A 24,781-nucleotide genomic window follows, 5' to 3' on the forward strand; every position below is an offset into this window, starting at 1 on the left:
TGTTTTACTACTGCACCCAGTGAGAGTCACCACACTGCTGGTAGTGTTAGTATACTCATTACAACAGGGAAGGAATTCTGCCATTCTGAACTTTGCCCACCTTGATAAAGCCATTCCCCGATTATGTTCTTTCTTAGATACTGTCTAAAGTCTTGAACATCTTGTCCTTTGGCATTTTGGTGATTTTTAAATCATTTCCTTGTAAAGATTTTTATCAATTGAAATTTTTCAAAGTTTATATGTGGGTAAGACAGTTTGCTTCAAAAAGCTCGAAAGATAAAGAAAGTGGAATAACTATTAATAATAGTTTCATATTGGAAATTTGAGTTACCTTATTGAGAATAGGTAGTAGATAGATTTTATCCTCATCTTTTCTTTGCCAAGTCATTCTCAATATAGTCTCTAAACCCAAATATTTTAAAGACCAATTGAGTAGCAAATTACGATTATTTAAACAGTAATTCTTTTCTGTACCTAAGTTCAGTCACAGATTTTAACAACTGTAGTAATTTTATTTACTGGGTGTTTACCTGGCTGTAGGGGACACTGGTAACGGAGATTTTTAAAGCTGAAATAATCAGGTTAGTTGCTCCTTATTCACTGATACATTGAGTAGTTTTACATTTTCCTCTTTTATTAAAGTTTCTGAGATTGTTCTCAAATGAAAAGAATATACCAAAAGAGCTAAATCCCACCTCCTTCCCCTGCCCCCACCCCCAAATCTTCTATCATTTTCAACTCAGATCTTTTGAGGATTTTATCTTCCTTTTTGCTTGCATAGACGAGAAGTGTTAAAATTATTTAGGAGGTTACGTCCTCAAAAGTTTGAACTGTTTCTTACTTTATCCTCACATCACCTGGTGGTTTTTGCTGGGTGTTTTTGATTATACCAAGACGTTAGTTGTCTTTCCCCCAGCTTTATCTTCAACATAAGAATTGAGGGAATATTTGACTACTGTCTCACTAATGGGATTTCAAAATAAAGGACAGGGCGTTGGGCAACTATAGGAAAATAGAGACAACTTCTGTATTATTGTTTGAGAAATCATAATCTGTCATTCTGACTATTTCATTTTAGATTCAGGCTTTTTAGTAAAGGAAAGATGTTGATTTAAGTTATATTTTGGTGTATATATGTCAGATATGTGCTAATCAACTATTGTTGAGGAGGTAGTTGACAAAAAAAAATAAAACATGTAGGCAAAAATAATTCTTCCACTGTGCTTTCACACAGCCTGGTTGAACTAGATTGGCAGTATGAGTTGCCACATATTCCATTTGGAGAACTTCTTTTGATCATCCAGTAAATAAACTAGACAGAGTGGTTTCTGTTTTTGAGATAGATATAAATGTTTTTGTTTCTTAACCATGTCGCAGTCTTTTAATAAAGTATTCAATCTAGTGGTATGGTAATACTTAGAGACCTAGGACTGGGATTGGATTTTTGGATCTTAACTAGGTTCTACGTTGGATAATTTGAAGTGATTAGTTTCCATGTGATGCAATCACAGAAATGAATAATTCTGTCTTACGTGACAAACATCCTATGCCTGCATCTTTGTGTGGCTGTCTGATTTGATTTCTGTAAAATATATGAATTATAAATTTCTAGTGTATTGATTCCTTGAAAATACCTTAGCTTTAAAATTGCAAATTAGGGTATGTAAGCAAAAGTGCATTAAATGGAATTCAGCAATAATATCTGCCTATAATTAAAACCTAGTTATGATAGGGTAAGTAGACATATATACACACACACACACACACACACACACACACACACACACACACACACACTATCAGCATATTTGATAAGTGCTTGTCTTTCCCTTAGATTAAACAGAAATCTGGAGTGGGGTGGGGAAACTCGACCAACTATAAGACTATTATCCCAAATAGTAAGATCATTGAAATGTTCTTATTTGGTCATATATATAAAACACCTCCAAAAATCTTTTTAATATGACGTAATTATGATTTTGCTGTTAAGGCTGTCTTTCCTAGCTTTCTCCCCTCAGTATATGAAGAACTCACATTTCTGTTTCCTTCTCATTTCTTTGATCCTGTCATCTTTGATAGTTTCTGGTCTCTCACCTTTTCTTTTATCCTCAACTCAAAGAAACTTCATTTTTGAGCCATTACTTCTTCCTTTTAATTATTATATTATAGGATGCTCATAGGCTGGAGGTGTTTTTGATAGTCTTTGAATATTAATTACATTTCTTCACTTTTTTTTAACCAAAAAATAAATATTTAAGAATTAGCAAAAAAGTGGATTTAAATGTTCTGTTTGATCCTAGATTTTTTTCCTTTTATTTGCTAATTCTTCTTTCAAAAGATATGAAATTTTCTTTTACTCCCCTCTAGAAGTCAGCCTTTTTTTTTTTTTTAGAATGCTTTTTTCCCAGCTTTATTGAGATATAATTGACACACAACATTGTCTAAGCTTAAGGTCTACAACGTGATGATTTGATACACATATACATTGCAAAATGATAACCACAATAAGGTTAGTTAACACATCCATCACTTCACATAATTGCCATTTTTGTTGTTGTGGTGGTGGTGGTGGTGGTGAGAACATTTAAGATCTTTCTTAGCAACTTTCAAGAATACAATACAGTATTGTTAACTATAGTCACCATGCTGTGTATTAGGTCCCCAGAACTTACTCCTCTTATAACTGGAAGTTCATACCCTTTGACCAACACCTGCCCGTCCACCCCCACACCTGGCCACCACCAATCTACTCTTTGTTTCTAATAGTTCAGCTTTTTTAGATTCTACATATAAGTAAGATCATATATGTCTTTCCCTGCCTGGCTTACTTCACTTAGTATAATGCCCTTGAGATTCATCCATGTTGTCAGAAATGGCAGGATTTCCTTCTTTTTTATGGCTGATAATATTTCTTTATCCATTCACCCATTGATAGACATTTAGATTGTTTCCATGTCTTGGCTATTGTGAATAATATTGCAGTGAACATGGGAATACAGATATCTCTTCAAGACAGTAATTTCATTTCCTTTGGATATATACCAAGAAGTGGGATTGCTGGATCAAATGAGAGTTGTATTTTTAATTTTTTGAGAAACCTCCATACTGTTTTCCATAGTAGCTATGCCAGTTTACATTCCCAGCCGTATACAAGTGTTCTCTTTCCTCCACATCCTTGCTAGCATTTAATATCTCTTGGCTCTTTGATAGTAACCAAGAATGGATATTTTAAAATATGTTAGAAGAAACTTTTTTTTTTTTTTTTAATTTTTTTTTTTTTCAACGTTTTTTATTTATTTTTGGGACAGAGAGAGACAGAGCATGAACGGGGGAGGGGCAGAGAGAGAGGGAGACACAGAATCGGAAACAGGCTCCAGGCTCCGAGCCATCAGCCCAGAGCCTGACGCGGGGCTCGAACTCACGGACCGCGAGATCGTGACCTGGCTGAAGTCGGACGCTCAACCGACTGCGCCACCCAGGCGCCCCAAAGAAACTTTTAAGATGAAGTTAAATTTTAAAAACATATACACTTTAAAGACATTGTGTATGAAAAGTTTGTAAAATATTTCAGTGTTTAGTTACCATAACCTAGGAAATTACTCTTCATTCTAGACATTCTAAGAGCATTTACTTTTTCGTAATCTTGAAAGGTTATTTCTAGTATAGACTTGTTTTAGTTTTTTTATGATTGAGAAATAGAGAAGCTAAAGCACAGAGTTCCGTGGAGGATGTTATATTCCTTTTCTCTAGACAAAAAAATTAGCTTCCTGGGCAGAGGAAGTGGATGACGTGTTGTCCTGAAATACTTAAAAGCATTATTCTGGGTGGTGTAGGAGGAGAGGTGCCGTAGACAAAGGATCAAATAAATAGTACAGACATATGCTATAGGTGTTCCAGAAGGTGATTTTACTGTGGCTAGGGTGGTTGGGGAAATCTTTAGAAGAGATACAGGACATATGCCGGACGTTGCAGATTGAGTGGGATTTAGAAAAGCAGATGGGAGGGCGAGGACGTTCCAACTAGGGAGAGTAGTGTTAGCAAAGCTATTGTAGTGGGAATGGGCAGGGAATGAAAAGACAAGTTGTTTGCAGATCAGGGTTTTCATGGGATCAGGGTTTTCATGGGAAGTAGTGGGAGCTGAAAATGTTGTAGTGCATTTCCTTAAGTGCCAATCTTTACAAATTTTAAAAATGTTATAATTTCCTATATTTATAAGAGAAAGATATTTGGGATAGACAAAAAAATTCTCATCGTTCCTTTTTTGTAATTCAATTATAGTATTTTAGCATTTTATATGTATATATATATTTTAATTTTTTTTTAATGTTTATTTTTGAAAGAAACAGAGTGTGAGCGAGGGAGGGACAGAGAGAGGGAGACACAGAATTCGAAGCTGGCTCCAGGTTCTGAGCTATCTACACACAGCCCGACACAGGGCTGAAACCCATGAACCACAGGATCATGACCTGAGCTGAAGTCGACACTCAATCGACTGAGCCACCCAGGCGCCCCAGCATTTTTTATATTTTTTCAATCTTTTAATGCATCTTTTGATGATATGTATGGGTATATATATACCTATATATATATATATATGCATGTATATACATATATATATATATACACATGCATATATACGTACATATGTACACACAAACACACACATGCTTAATATTTATACATACCATTATATACAATTTTAGCCATGTTTTATATAGTTTATGTGCTATAACTTTATAATTAATTTATATTATTCCAACAACTGTGTATTATGCTAGCATATGATTTACTTAATCATTTTCATATTATTATTTCTATTTTTCACTATTGTAGGTAGTACTCCAGTGAGTATCTTTATATAGATAAGATCCTTCCTATATCTTACATTGTTTCATCAGACTAGATTCCCAGAAATACAATTAGTATGAATGTCTGTGAGTTTTGACTCACACTGGCAAGTAGATTGCCAAAAGGTTGCACCAATTTAAAAGTCTACGGATGGGGCGCCTGGGTGGCTCAGTCAGTTAAGCGTCCGACTTCAGCTCAGGTCATGATCTCACATTCCGTGAGTTCGAGCCCCGCGTCGGGCTCTGGGCTGATGGCTCAGAGCCTGGAGCCTGCTTCCGGTTCTGTGTCTCCCTCTCTCTCTGCCCCTCCCCCGTTCATGCTCTGTCTCTCTCTCTGTCTCAAAAATAAATAAACATTAAAAAAAAAATTAAAAAAATAAATAAAAGTCTGTGGACAAGTTATGTGCATTCCAGTTTTAGCTTTTCTTCATTGTCACTGTGTATTATCAGTGCTTTCTCTTGTTGGTAGCTCAGTGTATAAAAATGGTATTTCATTTTAAATTTTCACTTATTTGAATACTTCTGAAGTTGAACAAACTAAAGCATTTGTGTTTAACTTTGCAAATGAGAAATGTTTAGAGGATTTTGAACAAGGGAGTAGCTTTTTTTATTTTACCCCTGTGAACTGAATGTGAGCATATCTCCTTGTGGCCTAAAGCTAATGCCAGTGTCTGTACACCCCAGACACATTCCCCCTACCTTCTCAGACATCTCACTCAATGGATTATGTCATACGTATGTTTCACTGTCAACTTCTCTTGCGAAACTGGCTTCTTCCCAAAAGCTTTTAAATATACACAGATCTTCCCCATTTTAAAAAGGTATTCATTTTACTCTGTGTCCCTTTTGCAATTTGTTTTCTCTTTTCCTTTTACAGTACAACTTCTTGGAATTGTGTGTATTTAATATCTACCTTACCTCTTAGTTTTGGTATCTCTGAAACATGACTTTTGTTCCCACTGCCCCGTGGATGTCTCTTATCAAGACTGCTGATGATCGCTATTAAATTGGATGGACAAATTTCCACCCTTAGATTGCAGTACTTAACCTGCTCTAGCCAGGCACTGTGACTACCCTGCCTTCTGAAATACTCTTTTATTCTGTAATGCTCTAATCTCTTGGTTTTCCTCCCTTTTTGTTTTTTCTTATTCCCCTTCTTAGGTTCCTTTTTCTCTACCCATCTTCCCAGGGAAAACTGTGCATTTTCTTTGTATGTAAAGCCTGTGCAGATGATTTCATTCATTCTCATGGCTTCTGTTGTCATCTGTATGTTAATGATTTCCAAATCTACGTCTTCATTCTGAGCTCCAGTTGTTTGTATGTCTCCATCCACTAACATTATTTGCTTGCAAGTCTTACCAGCACTTGTGATTCATCTTGTGTAATCTCCTTCATCATCCTGTTTAACCGGCCCTTTCTTTTCTTTTCTTTTCTTTTTAAATTTTTATTTATTTTTGAGACAGAGAAAGAGCATGAATGGGGGAGGGTCAGAGAGAGGGAGACACAGAATCTGAAGGAGACTTCAGGCTCCGAGCTGTCAGCACAGAGCCCGAGCGGGGCTTGAACTCACGGACTGTCAGATCATGACCTGAGCCGAAGTCGGATGCTTAACCGACCGAGCCACCCAGGCACCTCCGGCCCTTTCTTCTATGTGCTTTGTTTATCTTAGTGAAAGTACCACTGTCCACTCAGCTGCCTAAGCCAGAACCTGAGCAGCATCCTAGGCTCTTCAGATCGTTTACCCTAAACCTCTGATTAGCCGACAAGTCCAATTGACTCTGTCTCCTGAATATTCACTTGCTCCATCCCTGTACCAGGTAAATGTCATTTCGTCTCATCTCTTTGCTTCTTATTCTCTTCAATTTATTCTTCATGTTGCACCCAGAAACTCCACCTGACACGAAGATCTGACAGTGTTACTCTTCCCAAAAGCTTTCAATTATTCCTATAAAGTTTTAGGAAAAAAACCCCTAACTATGATGTACAAAGTCAAAACACCTAACATGACTTACAAAGTCCTTCATGATTTGGCTTTTGCTTATCTTTTTGGCTTCACTTTCTTTTCTTGTTCTACATGTGAATCACATGAAAGTTTCTGCAGATTTTTGAACATGCTATTGATTCACTCCACTTCATGGCCGCCTCCTGCCCCTGCATCCCCTGGTCATATTTCATCCTGCTTTCTTTCCTACATTTAATTATCTATATTCTACTCCTCCCTCAAGTGTGAACTTAGATACCACTTTACCTGTTCCGAAAACCTCTAACTGATCAAGTCTGGGTTTAGAGATCCTCCTTAGCATCTCTCCCTTCTCCTTTTCTGATCTAACTGTATTAGTTACTCATCACTTTATCCACAATATCTCCATTATGTCAGTGTTTAATATGCATTTGTTGACTCAATGAATTAATTAGAGAATTTTTTTTAATTAAAAAATCTTTATTTGAGCCTTCAACCTGTGCCAGGCCCTTACCCAAGTAGTAGGGATACTTGAGTGGACAAAATAACAGCCCCTGATCTCATGGATCTTACCTTCTACTGTAATAGGAAGAGAGACAGACAAATATGTACATAATGTACCATGGTATGATAAGTGCAGTGAAAAAAAACACATAATATATGGTCTTCAAAAGCAGAGAAGTATGGAGGAGAACATTCTAGACAGAGGTCTTAATTTGGTTATTGTATGTAATATAAAGAATGACTTAAGGCTAGGAAAACACCAAGAAGCTATAGGAAATTAGGGCACAAATGATAAGATCTGCTTCATGCTGGTCATAAAGTAATGGATGAAATTTGTTGACTGTTCAGCGGTGCTTGTGAGAAGAGTCTCAGAGGGGCGCCTGGGTGGCTCAGTCGGTTGGGCATCTACTTGGGCTCAGGTCATGATCTCACTGTTTGTGGGTTTGAGCCCCGCGTCGGGCTCTGTGCTGACGGCTCGGAGCCTGGAGCCTGCTTCAGATTCTGTGTGTCTGTCTGTCTGTCTCTCTCTCTCTGCCCCTCCCCCACTTGCTCTCTCTTTCTCTCTCTTTCTCTCTTTCAAAAGTAAAATAAAAAATTAAAAAAAAAAGTCTCAGAATTTAGGTAACTGGGAGAATGTTGTCACTGACAGGAATACGGAAATAATTGAGGCGGGTAGCTCATGGTGGTAGATGAGTACCTAGTTCTCTCTCTCTGCTCTCGTGTTCCCAACATAGTGTATCATGTTTTTAGTTAAATAGGTCAAATAGTCAGGGTTTACATTATTATGACTGGAAATATTCATGGGTAGGGCAGATAATGCCCAGTCATCATCTGAACGCTTTCATAATTTGTTGTTGTTAATCTTAAGAATTGTATGCTAGGTTTCTTTATAGTTCATCGTCTCTAATGCATCAGTACTTCTGCCACATGCCCATCAATCATATTTTTCTTATGCTGAAATCCATGGCATTCCTTGCTGTGTTTTTCCTGAGTCCCCTCTACCCCACTTGGGCTGAATTTGTTCTCTGGTCCTGCCATGTAGCTGCAGCTCCAGGGATTTCCTTTGCTGCACTTCTGCGTTGGAATTTTCTGGATTTCTGTCTTCCTCTGTCTTAATATATACCTTCTGCTGTAACTAATCCTCCAGTACCTTTCTCATAAAATATAGAGGGAGGTAAAGGTTTTGAGAATCTGCACGTTAGAAATAACTTTATTCTGCTTGGATGCAGTCTGGTTTGACCCAGCATCATTGACTGAAAAGTCCATTATTTTTCATTGGTCTGCATTGTCGAAATGCAAATGTGTAAAAGTCTTATGAAAGTTTTTGGACTCCCAGTTCTATTTTTGGTCTGTGTACATATGAGTCAATTTCTACACTCAGTTCTTTTTCATTGGTCTGTCTTTTCTTTTCCAGTAGCTTACTGTCGTCATTATTATAGTTTCATAAGAATTCTTGATACTTGGTCATATGCATTTCCAGCTTTGTTAGTCTTGGTTCAGGATTATCTTGGTTAGTTTTGGCTCGTTGCATTTCTACATACGTTTTAGACTTACCTTGTCCAGTCTTTTTTTTTTTTTTTTAACGTGTATCTATTTTTGAGAGACAGGGTACCAGCAGGGGAGGGGCAGAGAGAGAGGGAGACACAGAATCCTAAGCAGTCTCTGGGCTCCGAGCTGTCAGCACAGAGCCCGGCATGGGACTCGAACTCACGAACTGTGAGATCATGACCTGAGCCGAAGTCGGATGCTTAACCGACTGAGCTCCCCAGGCGCCCCAGATCTTACATATTTTTAAATGATTTCTAGATATTTGGTGTATTTTGATACTACTCTAAGTGATTATGTTAATTTCTTTAATTTTCTAGTTGTCTGTTGCTAATATGTAGAAATAAGCTGATTTTGCAAATTGTACTGATTTATCTTTCTAAATTCACTTATTAAGTAATCAACGAGTCTCTTCAACTTTGTACATGAACAAACATGGTCATCTGCAAATGAGAGTTTTATTTATTCCCTGCTGACCCTTAAACATTTGTTTGTTTGTTTGTTTGTTTTTTGTCTTATTTCACTGGCTAGGACTTCCAATATGATCTTGAATAAGAGTGATAACACGTATCCCTGTCTCATTGTGTTACCAGGGAATGTTTTTAATGTTTCTCCATTAAGTATACTTGCTGTAGGGTTGTTTTTGGTAAATACCCTTTGTCAGATTAAGGAAATTCACTTCTATTCCTAGTTTACTGAGGCTATCTTTCATAAATGGGTATTGAATTTTATCAAATTCTTTTCTCTATCTAGTTAAGTGCTGAAATGGTTTTTATTCTTTTCTGTTAATATCATGAATTATGGTAATTAGTTTATGTGGTGGATTGCATTGGTTGAGGTTTTTTTGAATGTTACACAAGCCTTGAATTTCTGGATTAAGCTAAATATGGTCATGATGTACTATCATTGTTATTGCTGTTTAGATTTGTTGTTATGTGGGTTAGAATTTTTTGCATTTATATTCATTAGAGAGATTGGCTTGTGTTTTCTCATAATTTTCTTTTCAGTCTTCGGTATCAAGGTTTTGCTGGCTTTATAAAATAAGCTGGGAGGTGATCCTTCTTTTAACCTTCCCTGGAAGAGTTTGTATAAAATTGGTACTTTTCTTTATATGTTTGGAAGAATTAATTGTGAGGGATCTCAGCCTTTTTTTTTTTTTTTTTTTTTTAAATAGGAAAGCTTGAAATTACAGATTCAATTTATTTGATAGGTACATGGATAAATATTCACATTTTCATTTCTTCTTGTATCAGTTTTGAGAATATGTTTTTCTAGGAATTTGTGCATTTCATAATTTTCAGATTTAGTAGTCTAAGACTTCATAATATTTTGACAAGCATTACATGCCCACCTTGTGTAAGCTCGATAGCACTCCTGACAAAATTTGGACAAGGGGCTACAGCAGATGTACCACACCTGCATCCCCCTCAACTCTGAGTTTTGCTATTTGCTTCATTTTTCCAGCCTCTTGAGCCCAAATGGTTATCTTTTACACAGCCACACGAATCGAGCTTTTCCTTGATTTACATAGTAATTTTCTGGTCATGGTCTTACCCTTTCTTCCTGGGCCACTCTCACAAAATAAGAAGGTAGCTTGGATTTGGCTTTTGATGTTTGCAGGCCATGATATTTAAGTTAAGTTGTTTTTGCTGACCAGAACTAGACAACTCAGATATCATATGGGGTTGATTTGAAATAGAGCACTTTATAAACTGGCCAGTGAATTCCTTCTGGGCAGGAAACATCATTCTTCTGTATAGCCCTAACCCAGTGTCTTGCATATTTAGCTTTTCATGAGTCAGTGAATATAAAGTGCACATTTTCTGGGATTTGCTTTAGTCTACAAATACATGACAAGGTCCTTTGTTCTTTGATTAGAGTTAGCAAAAGCCTTAGAAAAGTGAATCAAATATTCATTGAATTTATGAAATCCTAACATTAGAAAATGAAAAATTCAATAAATATTTTATATTTTCAAAGAATTTACTCATGTATCATCAGTGTTTTGATGACCTTCTGAGATGGTTAAGACTGTTACTGGTAATTCTATTTTACTAGGGAAAATACATCCAAAGAGGTTAAGTGACTTGCCTAAGACAGCACATCTGTTTAATAGTTGAGTCAGGACTAAAACATTCAACTCTCAAACCAGTGTCTTTCTGTTACCATGTACTCCTACTTAGCGACAAATTCATCCCTAAAACATTTGAGTGCCAACTCTGTGTCTAACATCATGCTCTTGATAGAGAGAAAGATTCTGCAGATTAACACTCTTTAAAATGGTGAGATGTTGAAGGTCATTTTTTTGGTTCTTCTGTTTTACAAAGTATTAGCACTTTGGTCCTCAGACATTTTACTTATTTATTTATTTTTAATGTTTATTTACTTTTGAGAGAGAGAGAGAGAGAGAGACAGCGCAAGTGGGGGAGGGGCAGAGAGCGAGGGAGACACAGAATCCGAAGAAGGCTCCAGGCTCTCAGATGCAAACTCACAAACCATGAGATCATGCCCTGAGCCGAAGTCAGAGACTTAACAGACCGAGCTACCCAGGCGCCACTTGTCCTCAGACACTTTACAAGGTGTATCTATCACATTTATGTACTTTAAAGATTTGTTTTTGTTATGAAAAAAATGCTCATAGTCTTATTTCTTTGACTATTACCATTAGAAATTTTAATTTGTTGCTTAATAGTAATAGAAAATACAGAAATGTAAAGAGAACCATCATAGAAGGCAGAGTTTCGTAAGTCTTCTGCAGCAAGCGATTCAACAGTGAAGCAGGGTAAAAGAGGCTTGAATTAGGAATTGGATTTGGTAACTACAAGGCTACTGACCTTGGGCAGGTCATTGTTAACATAAAAATAGGAGTAGAGTCTAGAAGGAAGAGAATGGATGGAAGGTGGAGAAATCAGAGGGAAAGTTTCCCTCCTAGTAGAAAGAGGAAGTTGGAGCTGGTCTGAGGGAGAAGTGTGCACAAGGACATTTTTAGGTTATCAGTGTTGGAGTGTATCTGTCTCTTCAGAAGAAGCCCAAGGAGAGGAAGAGGGAAAATGGAAAATGTGGGAGGAGAAGTTGGGCAAATTGATGGGGCAAGGTCAGGAGAAGGCAGAAGGTAAGACCAAGAGCCCTGTGTAGGGATAATCTTAGAAAGGTAGCAGGGTGCTTACTCCTCTGAGACAGGAGAAAAGTCAAGGAGGGTAAATGGCTTAGAGGGGATCTACTGTGGAAGGGCTCTTAAGCTTGGCACAGAGTCTGTTACAGCTTCTCGGCATGGGAACTAACGTTCAGCTTGTGGTATATATTTAAAATACACAATGAGAAATAGTTCAGATATATGGGAGTTTTAGTTGAACTTAGTTTCATTATTGAAATTTCAGTGTGTTTCTATATAATCAATTTGTTTATTTTTTTAGTGGATATACAATTTCAAAAGTTAAGGGAGGATGCATTTTGAAACAGTATGTGAGGGCTAAAATCAGTTATAAGTTTTTGTGTGGCTCATTGTGGGGAGATGGCTTTTAGTTTAGAATTGCCCAGCCCTACCTATAGCTACCCATAAAGATCTTATGGAAATTAACATGGTCAAGATCAACCTTTCATTCTGTTTTGTTGCTTTATCTATACTTGAATACCTAAAATCATTCTGAACAGAGATGTGCCTTTCTCTGTAGTCAGTGGCAGAGTTGCACGTGCATATGGTCTCTTATCCTTTGGTAATAGCAGAGAACTCCTTCTAAAATCTGTACGGGCAGACTCTATCTAACTTACGAGTTGGGATGTAAAGTGTCATGTTTCGGTTGTTTGGAACTCTAACATCGTCCAGCAGAAATCATATATTCTAAATGGTTCTAACATCCCAGACCAGCCTATAAAGACCATTTAATCTTAGGTGTGTCTGAATTATTAAAAATAATCCCTGTTTATAACCATGTTTCTATCTTGAAGAGCCTTAAATTTCACCTCTTAAGAAAGGTTTCTCCCACTTCTGCTTTATCTTACTCGCACCCTCATCTGGCAGTGACAAAAGACGCACCAAGCTCTAGGCCATGTAGGGTGGTTCTTACAAGGTCCAGGAGTGAGAAGCTGGGACTCTTGGAAGTTGAGAAAGGAGCTGACTGCAGTCATAGCATGTGCCACTGGAGGGCTCTTCTTTCTGTGCAGCTAGGAGGTTTGGGCCCCTCGCATTGTAAGCCTCCCACCCTGCCCTCCTTGTCTTTGTCTGGACTAGAGGTTCTCAACCAGATCCGGTTTTGTACCGTCTCCCCTCCCCCCGCCTCCCCACCTCCCCACCTCCCCACCTCCCCACCTCCCCGTACTCAGGGAAATTTGGCAATGTGTAGAGACACCTTTGGTTGTCACAGCTGGGGTGGTGCTGCTGGTATATAGCAGATATAGGCCAGGGATGCTGTTGAACATCCACAACAAAGAATTATTCAACCCAAAATGTTAATACGGCCAAGACTGAGACACTACTTTAAACCATTGTTCCTGCTTCAAGCCCCCCCCCCCCCCCCTTTCTCTTCTTGCTTAATGGCAGGACAGAAATGTAGTCTGGGTTCCCTGATTCTCTCCTACCTTCTATTCTTGAAATAAGCTCAGAGACCTTTTGAGGTTTTTCTAAGGGCTTTAGTATCATCACAACATGGAAATAGATGGAGTAAAAATAACAAGAAAATTACAGTTTCAGGAAATCTTAATTAAAAGCTACCCATGTTATTTGCTGGACTTTAAATAGAACGAAATTGTGATCCTTCTCGAGGCTCTGTCCGTTCTTCCCCAATGTGGTTTCTTCACTGCCTGGGCTTCCCTCCTTCTTCACTCCTACTGCTCAACTGGGAGGAGCCTTGGCAGTGATCCTTTCATGGTCCTCCAAATGAGGAGTGGCAGGAGGGATGAAAGATCCTTGGGTTATTTTAACAAGGGGTTAAGGGAAGGCTCTTTTGTACTGCATGGGTTTAGCCTTGTTGCTATCGTGAAATTCTTAATACTTTTTGTACATTAAGGTCCCTTAATACAAGGGACCTCAGAGTTTCATTTTGTACTGGGTCCTGCAAATAATGTGGCTGGTCTGGCTCACCAGAGCTCTCCCAACCAGCTTTGGTCTAAGTGAGAGGCAATCTGGCTTGGATGAGAAGAGGAAAAGGAGGAGTTTTAAGATTTTTGTAGCAAGAAAACCCCAGCTGAAAATCTGGGAGGGAAGGGCAGATTCATGTGCATGTGCTCAGTGTTCATGTATGAATACTCACCTTTCAGAGTTGATTAATTTCTGATCTGTTTATATTTGTTAATTGGAATAAGATGACCAACTGCTTATTGAATGCCACTGTATGTATGATCAGTGTGCTGAAAGACTTGTGGGAAAAATGTGGGAAAATGATACTTGCTCTGTACTAGGACGTTCAGGTGTTTGTGAAACCTCCTCATTTAGTTTCTATAACCCTTTGAGATTGTTTTTTATTGTCCTTTTCCATAGAGTTGGAAACTGATACTGAGACAGGTTGAGTGGTTTAACTTTGGAAAGCTAGTAAATGACAAAGTAAGGGTTTGAACACAAGCCCACTGACATTCACTCTGCTACTCAGAAGTTAAATCTTCTGCCCTCTGACTTGACTGTCAAGTTGTCAAGTTGATGTTATGAGTATAAATAGAAGGTCGATTTCTTTTTGTCAGTGAATTTTTTATGAACATGACACAGACACATCAGTGTTTTTCAAATTAAATACAGTGGTGGATGAAAATAATAGTGGTATATTTGATCTACATGCTTTTCAGTGTTTCATGAGAAATAGATATTAATATAATGAACCTAAAACAGTGTTCTTATAGAAGAAATTCAAAAGCCTTCTGTTATGTATGCTTATAGTAAATCACACCCTCTCTCCTGTTTTATGAAATACCTGTTACCACTCTATTGTTAGTGGGATTTACCTGAAAATGTTTTCTTGGAGTAGGGGTTCTCAGACTTTAATTTCTATTTACCAAATAAAAATTTGATACTCAATGGGGTTGATACTTGCAATTAATTCTAAGAAAGCTCATTTTCAGAGAATATATATTATATCAATTCTTTGGTTTTTATCATATAAGCTACACTGAATTATGATTTGATATCTTCTTAAAACCCTATGCTGGCTTTAGTCTAAATCTAGTACAAGTGTGGGCCTCTTAATTCTGCATGAGGAGGGGGCAGGCATCAGCACAGATTGCCTGCAATTGACGACTTACCCAGTATGACTTAACAGGCAGATGAACTAAGAGCAACTTGATACGTCTCTTCATACGTATTGAACTTTTGTCAGCCTTTGATTTCATGAATGGAAGGGTCTGAGGCCTGTTACCTTATGATCTAACACAGAGCCAAGTATGGAAATGCTCTTCCAGAGCTTTTATTGTTAAGATCAGGGCTGTTTAATCATCGTGACTTGAGTTTCAGTTCCAGCTGCACCACTGACTAGTTCCATAACTTTTGGTAAGTGACTGTACATGGGACTAATAATGTCTTCTTCAAAATGCTGTAGGAAAAATTCATAGGATTTCTGCACATAAAGCTCTGAGCGCAGTGCCAGGCCTGTGGAAAGGGCTTGGTGGATAAGTGGTAGTTGTCGTCTCCTCTTTCTCCTCCTCTTATTCCACCAAGAGAATATGACTGGGCACCAAAAGAACTTTAGGTCAGCCCTTTCCCTATTTACACCTGAACAATTTGGTATACTCTTAAATATACGTTGACACATGTCTTCCTACAATGGAAAAGAGGAAGGCAAATATCTTCCTCCAGTCCTCCGCAAGAACAGAATAGAATAATATATTTTTTACTTTCTGGTATAATCAGGAATAAAACTCGGAGATCTTGGTGGTCAGTATACACCAGCGTTATGTGTGTACCACCATTCTTTCAACACAGACCAAACCAGCTTTTCTCAAACTGAGATCCCTGGACCTGCATCAAAATCACCTAAGACACTTGTAAAAGAAAGAAAGAAAGAGAGAGAGAAAGAGAGAGAGAGAGAGAGAGAGAGAGAGAGAGAAAGAAAGAAAGAAAGAAAGGAAAGAAAGAGAGGAGAGAGAAAGAAAGAAAACCAAGCAAGCCCTATAACCCCAGACCTACTGAACAGAATCTTTAGGGCTGAGACCTTGGAATATAGATTTAAAACAAGCCACTCTGGTTATTCTTCTGTATGAGAACACTTAGAAATAGTGACCTATACTCCCTGTCTCACCTCCTTGCCTTTGCTTAAGTGATTTCCTTGTTTGGAGTAGTCTTTCCTCCTGTGTAGAATTCTTACACATTTTTTTCTTTTTTTTAAATCAAGAGCTACCTCTTTCTAAAAGCCTTCCTGGATTTTCCCAAATTGAAGTTCATTTCGTATCTTCTTTGTTGCGGGTATCACAGTCTATCTTGTAGAGTTTTGCTCGTTTCCCAACAAGCAGTAAGCTCCTGGAGGGCAGTGATTACCAGTTATCCTAATAACTATCCTCAGTACCTGACAAAATACTTTGTGTATAATGGGCGCTAAAAGAATATTTGTTGAATCTGGAGAGATCCTCTAATTACTTTTTTCCGGTAAACCGTCTTGTTCTGACTTCCCCAGAAGAGCACAGATTCCTTCATTGTACACATGATCAAGTTCAGAGTGATAGAGGACAGTACTAATAAACATGACTAGCCTGAGTTCCTACTGCATCAGAATAGGGATGGTGTGTTTGTGTGTGGTTGTGGGGAGCTGCTTTGCTATCCCAGTTTCTTCCTCATCCTCTCTTTTGGATATCCTCTGTAAGGCCAGTTGAACAAATTTCCCAAAGTCCCAGTTAAATCCACAGCAATTAAGAAAAGAAAATGCTGCAGTTGTATTCTGGGTTGGTTTACTTTCAGAAAACAGATTCGATCATCTCACTAAAGGAACAGCTTTCATAACATGATCCTGTTTGTCCCCTGGGACTCCAAGATAGACTTACATGCATCTTCATGTGAGGAACAAAGCTGTGGACGTGAACTCCATTTTCCGGGGAGGGAGTTCCTCCAAAGCTGCACTGCCCCTGTCGCTGACATTTTAGACACTTTTGTGGTTTTAGATGACTTTTAATCCCCAGTCTCGCTTCTCCATCGGCCAGTCTACTGGATCAGGCATTGCCCAGACTGTTGGCCATATGACATCATGCACACATGGGCTCTCTCCAGTTTTCTTATATGCTGGAGGGTGATAAAGAAAAGGTGTTAGAGGCACCTGGAGGGTCTAAGTAGTGGAGACTTAGAAAGGGATATAATAACTGAGGGTGATAGCACATTTTGGGAGTTTCTCCAAATATTAAATCACTGCTCCTTAAAAGTATTACACTGATTATTTGGCCTCAGGCAACAAGGTTACACTGAGAATAGCATTGATTTGGCAGGTGACATCAGATTTTCAGTGGGTAGGTTAGGATTCATGAAAGCAATAGTGCTTATGAAGGTGTGGTGGAAGAGACGGGACCGCTGTCACAGAGGGAGACTCCTTACACATTTAAGGAGACTCATCATTTCAGTGTTTTTGCCTTTAGCCTTCTAATAGCTGGAGAAGTAATGTAATAAGAACTCCAGATGGCCACAATTTGTCACCTCATGAAAACATAGCATTCATAAATGAGCAGATCAGAAAATTTTAAAGTTAGGCAGAGGAAGATTTCTCCGTTTGCTGTACCTCTCCACAGCACATGCAGGGTTATAAAATGACCAGAGAGAAAGAGAAGAGGTCGTTGAATTTGGTGACAGGAGCTGACTGCCTCCAAGACTAAATCTGGTGAAAATTCATGGGGAATGGGATGGGGGTAGTCAAGTGGAAATGGGGGATGGAGGTAGTACGTATCAGTCATTCCTTGAGGAACTGGCTTGAAAAGTAAAGAAAGTGGTAATTCTAGCAGCTGGATAAAAACAGAGGGTACAATTCCAGTACCCAAAGAATTCCCTTGTGCTGACCCTTTGTAGTCAGACCCTCCCTCCACCCCTAATCCCTGGCAACCTCCCTATAGGTTTTTTTTCCTCAGAATGTCCTATGAATTGAATCGCACAGCATGTAAATGACTAGCTTCTTTCACTTAGCATGATGCCTATGTCATTTTAAGAAATATTTTCAAATGTAAAGAAGTTCCCAACCCTAAAACAAACAAACAAAACAGGTAGGGGCCTGAGAAAATTAATGTAGGGAACATGAGTTAGGAACATAAAGATTTGTAAGTTTTTTTATTTTAATGTTTGTTTATTTCTGAGACAGAGAGAGACAGAGCATGAGTGGGGGAGGGGCATAGAGAGAGGGAGACACAGAATCAGAAGCAGGCTCCAGGCTCTGAGCTGTCACCACAGAGCCTGATGCGGGGCTCGAACCCACAAACTGTGATATCATGACCTGAGCCGAAGTCGGTTGCTCAACCGATTGAGCCACCTAGGCGCCCCAGGAACATACAGATTTGTAAACAGACATTTATCTCATGAAGACTGTTTCAGTTCTCTCAAAAATTAGGTGAGCTGATAGTGTTGAATGAGTGGTGGAAAGGATGGAGCGCAGGGCAGTGGTGACCTACACCCAGTGTATGTTTTGTTTTATCAAACCAGCCTTTTTTTCCTTCTCCCATATCCCCCACCTCCTCTGGGGAGCGCGAGTGGGGGCAGAAATACACAGTCACCTACACACATCCACCTACGTAAATCCATGTGCCTCCATTTTCATGGCATAAGCATTTCATTTATACAGAGGTCATCGGTGCATATCATATTCAACTTCAGACTTAGTTGAGGGCTGTGAGATGGCATGTGGTGATACCAGGACTTGTAATCCAGATCCATACACTTCGTTTCTCAGTCCAAGGTTTATTTTGCAAGACTTTCCTTTCTAAAGTTTATATCGTTTTCCTTTCAGTTAATAGGAATTTAAAAATTAAGAATTAAAAATTATAGAATGTAAAAAAATTGAACTTTTGATATCTAGCAATGGAATTTTATGTAAAATGTTAGTATGTAAAATATTAGTAATCATATCTGTACATAATACCTATACTTTGTTTTTTGGTAGTGTTGATTTATTTTGCAAATTAAGTTATTTTATTTTAAAGGTGCTTGCTAATATCATACTCATTGATTCCTCTGAATACTTTTCCTTTTTCATTAGGAATTGACTGGCTTTTGTTTTCCTTGTTTTTTTTTTTTTTTCTTCCCATAGTTGTGATAATCAATGCATAGATAATATTATTTCCCACAAAAAGAGAATAGCAGGTGGGGTTTTTTTGGGACATTTATCACATTTATCAATTATTACCTTCACCTAACTATTTTTCACCCATGATAATTAATGCATTCATGTCCTCATATACGTTGACCACATATTCTGCTGATGACATAATTTATAGGGAGATGTAAGGAGTTGTTACCATATACCAGCCGTCTTCAGAGGAGAGTGAAGCATTCTATTGCAGGTTACTCTTGGTGCTAGCAGTGAGGTTATTAGAGATCCAGCGTATAACTCTTCTGCCATAAAGAGATTTTTATTGTATCTTGCATTTGTCTGGAGGGCAGTTACCTGATACTTCTCATATATCTAGAAGTCAGAATATAAGCCCTCAGAGTGGTCAAAATTTGCTAAAAGTAAATATGATAAACCTTGTGCCGACGCCCCATGACAGGTACTTTACATACATTGCCCTGTTTAATCCCCACATTAATCTTACATGGTTCTCATTACTGTCACGTTTTACAGAAGAGGCAGTTGAAGGTTTAGACATCTAGAACTGGGGTTTCAACTTGGGTTTGTGTGCCCCTCAGGATCCTCATTCTGAGTCCTTTATTCCCATATTCAGGCATTCAATATTTTTTTTAGTACCAGTGTTTTTTCAGTACCTACTTTTGACAAGCCCCAGGTATCTGGGATTAAAGACAAATATACAGACTAAGGAATTCCTTTATCTGTTTTTTGTTTTGTTTTGTTTTTTTTGGCTACAGTGAATAAGAAACAGACTAGAAAAGAGATAAGTCTTGAGGACAGAGACCCAGTGTATCTCATCTACTGATGCATCCACGGGGCAGCACGTAGTTGGAGCTCAGTAAATACATGTTGAACAAATGAATGACATTATTGAGAAGTAATAGCTAACTAGGAGAGAAAATGAAGTACAGAAAGGATATGAAAACCAAACAGCAGAACTGTCTTGGACCATTTAGTGTTTGAATAAGCAATTGCATACCTCAGTGGCCCCATAGAGTATGAGGAGCCTTCAGTGTGCTGACTCATGTCCAGAATGATGGCATGGGGCCACTAAGTGACTCAGGTGATCTGGGCTCTCTGCAACAGGGAGAAAGTCACCCATGAACGTGACACCCTGCTCAAAAAGCAAGGAAGTATACAAAACATTTTAGAAAAGTTTTCATAAAAACTGGCTCTTGACCCCTTAAATACTAAACTTCAGTTTTGGGGAAGAATCACACAGGTGGAGGAGCTCTTCCCCTAATGATACTGAATAAAGGGGTATTTATAATATAATTTGTTTTCTTTCCCTGATAAATTATAACATTAAATTTTCATACCAAATGAAATCTTTAATAATTCAAGTTACATTCTTTGGAAGTTACCTTATGAAGTACTATATATAATATATAGCATATAAAAATCTATAATACTGTAAAAAGTGAATAGATTGCATAAATAAGAAAATTTTGATTAATATCATTTTAAAGAATTATGACATGTTGAAATAATTCATATTTGGAATATCATTTAGTACATGTAAGGACAAAAGTGGGGAAATTAGGAAACTCTTGAAATGATTTCAGTTTCATCATTCAGCGGCATCGATGCGCTACTTTCTTGGTCCAAGAATGTCTATTAACAGTGATGTTTTGCCTTACAGCTTTTCTGGGAGAAGAGGCTACAAGGACTTAGTGCATCAGATGTAACAGAACAAATTATAAAAACCATGGAACTACCTAAAGGTCTTCAAGGTATTATCCAAATTCAGTTGAGCAGTACCTACTATGTGCCAGGCTCTGTGTTAGATGCTGTGGGAGTCAGAAATGATTGAGACAGGGTCTTTACTTTGGGGGATTGTGTGCCTTTCTGGATGATGTCCCTCTTGTGTTGGTGTAAACCCAGGGAGAATGTACTTGAAGAGCTTGTGTGTTGCAGGGATGTTTCCGATTTTTTTCTGTGTAAAAATTTTGGCTTTAGGTTAGGTTCACCATATAAACCGACCCATGTGCTGCTTTTAGACCCAAATGCAGCCGAGTGGCAGAATTTCTCAGGCTTCCTGCTCAAAGCAGCATCTGGCTTCAATGCTTGCTCTTTCACTCTTCCTCTTATCAGAAGAACAGCTAATAACTCTTCTGTCTCTCCCTGCACAGACTGCTGCTGCATGTAGCAGTGGGAACTGAGGCACTTTGGCCCAGTAACAGCAGCAAGTGGGGTCTGCGGGGTATAGAAATCAGTTAACTAGTGTGCCTGTCATATCCCATGTTAGTTCCATTCCAGAGGAGCGTTATTTTTCAAGTACTAGAACTTCAGCTTCCAAATGTTGATCTAGTGTGGGTTGCTCAAAAATTGTCATAATTCATGGCTAGAACATTATCGCATCCCTCTCTTTTCTTGGAAATTATTGCTTTCACTGGTTTCATAAGTTTAGGACTTCAAGCAGTGCATTTAAATGTGGTCCTGGTGCCAGTCACGGTGTAGGTAGTGTAGGTAGTCATGGTGTGCAATTATTAATTGGTTAATATTAATTGGTTATTATTGGTTATTAATTGGTTAACTTGGATATTTTGTGAGGTATTTGAAAAGGATGTGAGAGCTGCAGGTACAGCATGCTTGTGTTGGCTTTTCCTGTGAAGTCCCAAATAAAAGGAAAGTGTTTGAGATATTGCCAGAAATCAATATTGAAACCTACAGGAGTAACTATTGTAGGACTCGAGGGATGCATTAATAGGGAAACTCAAATATGATGTGACTTTAGAAGGGATTTAGCTCATTAAAATAATTGACCCTGCTTGAAGAAACGTAGCCAACTTTAAACAGTTTAGTACCTTGGAGAATGTGTTTTGAAGTTGTGTTAAAATTTTATTAAAATGCTCAACCATTTTGTTACTTTTTTTTTTTGGAATGTTAATTCTCTGGTATATGATAACTGTTCAGTAGATACGATATCATCCTTTTAAATATATGATCCCAAACAAGCATAAAAATGTCAGTTGTTTTAGGTTACGTAAGATTTGCTTAGCACATCTGGAAGTCCCTTTAACCAGTATGTATTTCTGATCGCAGGAGTTGGTCCAGGTAGTAATGACGAGACCCTTTTATCTGCTGTTGCCAGCGCTTTGCACACAAGCTCTGCGCCAATCACAGGGCAGGTCTCCCCTGCTGTGGAAAAGAACCCCGCTGTTTGGCTGAACACATCTCAACCCCTCTGCAAGGCTTTCATTGTCACAGATGAAGACATTAGGTAAGGCAGTTATAATATAACTCCTATTTGATAATCTTTATACTGCCTCCTAGTTTCTGTGGCACATCTGGTTAAGTGACGAATCGATCAGAAAGTTACACTTTTTTTTTTTTTTTTAATAACTCTTTTGTGAAACTAATGGAAGGTGATATAGGACATTTAAAACAAATACATGCTTGAAAAAAGCTCGAAGTATCATCACGGTCATGTCTGAAGGACACATCAGTTGTACTCTCTACACATTGTTACTGCAGTATCTTTTGCATTTTGGGGTTCTGCCTTTCTGCTGTAAAGAACCCCTTTCATTCAGTGATGCCTTTTGTGATTGCTTTTTGCACTGGTTTGTCTGCAAACCAGTGTCTTCTTTAAAACAAATTGTAACCATGCTGCTTTAAGCTGACTTGTGCTTTCAAAGGTCAGTTTGCTTATCTTGATTCTGTTTACTCTCTTAGGCTTAGTTTAGAGATTTATTCATTTCTGCTTCATCTTGTTTCAGGTAAAGATTTAAGGTGGCCACACACACACACACACACACACACACACACACACACACGCTCGGTGAGAAGCAAATGGCAAATATCAAGCAAAGGGTAAAGCATAAAGTGGTAAAACAGAGCCAGGGGTAAAGAGAGGACACGAGCTTCATTTCTTAACCTCTTTTACTCCAGGACTGCTCCACAAGTTAGTTTTTAGCAGCAAATAGTGAAAAGAAAATGTACAATTCAGATTGATAATGCCCAGAATGTATGAGCAAACCATTGCTCAAAAGAAGCAAACTATTCCAGATATTCAGAGCAGAAAGAAATTGTGATATGGGATTTATGAACTGGAATATCATTGTCTTATAATAAGATTGTAGTGCACTGTATTTTCTTTAAAAATAGGACAATGCATATCTTTCACCATTTCTATCCTCTGAATGTTAAATCAGAAAGTTTTATTAGAGTATTATTCCTAGACAAAACCAGCAGATGGCAGTTTTGAATCATAGAATTTTAAAATGTTTATATTTGTATTTTTTTTCTAAATCCATGAAAAGGTGGCATGAAAATGTTTTTAAATGCGTGAGTCTACCTAGGTTTGTAATTGTAAAGCACTTGCTAGGTTTTAAAGTAGTTCCTTTTGCAAAGATGTAAAATGACTCAAAGTTGCATTCACATGCATTGATTGCATGGAATTTAATTGATCAGCTTTATTTTTTTAAAAATTTTTTTTTAACATTTATTTATTTTTGAGACAGAGAGAGACAGAGCATGAACAGGGGAGGGTCAGAGAGAGGGAGACACAGAATCTGAAGCAGGCTCCAGGCTCTGAGCTGTCAGCACAGAGCCCGACGTGGGGCTCGAACTCACGGACTGTGAGATCATGATCTGAGCCGAAGTCGCTGCTTAACTGACTGAGCCACCCAGGCAACTCTGATCAGCTTTATTTTTTAAGAAAAACAAAATGTAATTCAAGAGGAGGAAGCGACTTGCCCTTTGGATTATTCTTACCCTTGAGGAAGGAAATTACCCGGGAGACAGGTTCTTACCTGTCTTGGAATGAATACCGGGTAAATCAGTAGGGATTCTGCCAGGTCACTGTGGGCGTAGACTGAGGGCCTCTGGGTGATGTCATGGGAATGCTGATGCCTTCAACAGCAGATCTTTTGATAGTAGAGCAGACTATCTCAAAGCCAGATCTCCATGATTTCCTTTTAGGGTAAACTTGTTTAACAAATTATCCATTTGATTTAATTGTCATAACAGAAATTATTATGCACACATTTCTTGTTGAATTAATACAGGTTCAAAATTATTGCAAATGGAATTATTACCCTTTCTCTAATTGTGCAGCCAATATTCTGTTTAATTGTTTTTAATGCTTTTTTTTTTTTTTTTTTTTTTTTTTTTGAGGGGGGTGGGAGGGGCAGAGAGTGGGTGGAGACAGATCTGAAGCAGGCTCCGCACTGACAGGAATGAGCCGATATGGGGCTGGAACTCACAAACTGTGAGATCATGACCTGATCCGAAGTCAAGACACTCAACCAACTGAGCTGTCCCGGTGCCCTGCCAATATTCTGTTTATATTAGACCTTCAGTTAAAGATCTAAACATTGGGGCACCTGGTTGGCTCAGTCGGTTAAGCGTCCGACTTCGGCTCAGGTCATGATCTCGCAGTCCATGAGTTCGAGCCCCGCATCAGGCTCTGTGCAGACAGCTCAGAGCCTGGAGCCTGCTTCGGATTCTGTGTCTCTCCCCCTCTCTGCCCCTCCCCCGCTCATGCTCTGTCTCTCTGTCTCTGAGAAATGAATAAACCTTAAAAAAAAATTTAAAGATCTAAACATTAAGTATATATTTTTTTCAGCATATTCGATAACATTTTAATCCTTGGATGTTATTTTAATATAAGTAACAAGTCCTCACAAACTTAGCAGCCTAAAACACCACCCATTTATAGCTCACAGTTCTGTAGGCCGGAGGCCTGGGCCTGATAC

At 38.4% G+C, this 24,781-nt stretch overlaps 1 protein-coding gene across 1 annotated transcript in view; it reads left to right on the forward strand.

Annotated features, from left to right (window-relative positions):
- MBD2 (methyl-CpG binding domain protein 2) overlaps positions 1-24,781 on the forward strand; it is a 69,390-nt gene that overhangs the window by 34,415 nt on the left and 10,194 nt on the right. Inside the window, exons 5-6 of the mRNA XM_049619552.1 lie at positions 20,725-20,815; positions 22,128-22,305. Coding sequence (XP_049475509.1) covers positions 20,725-20,815; positions 22,128-22,305 — 269 coding nt within the window. The remainder of the gene's footprint in view (positions 1-20,724; positions 20,816-22,127; positions 22,306-24,781) is intronic.

Source organism: Panthera uncia (genome assembly GCF_023721935.1).
Source record: "Panthera uncia isolate 11264 chromosome D3 unlocalized genomic scaffold, Puncia_PCG_1.0 HiC_scaffold_8, whole genome shotgun sequence".
Classification (NCBI taxonomy): domain Eukaryota; kingdom Metazoa; phylum Chordata; class Mammalia; order Carnivora; family Felidae; genus Panthera; species Panthera uncia.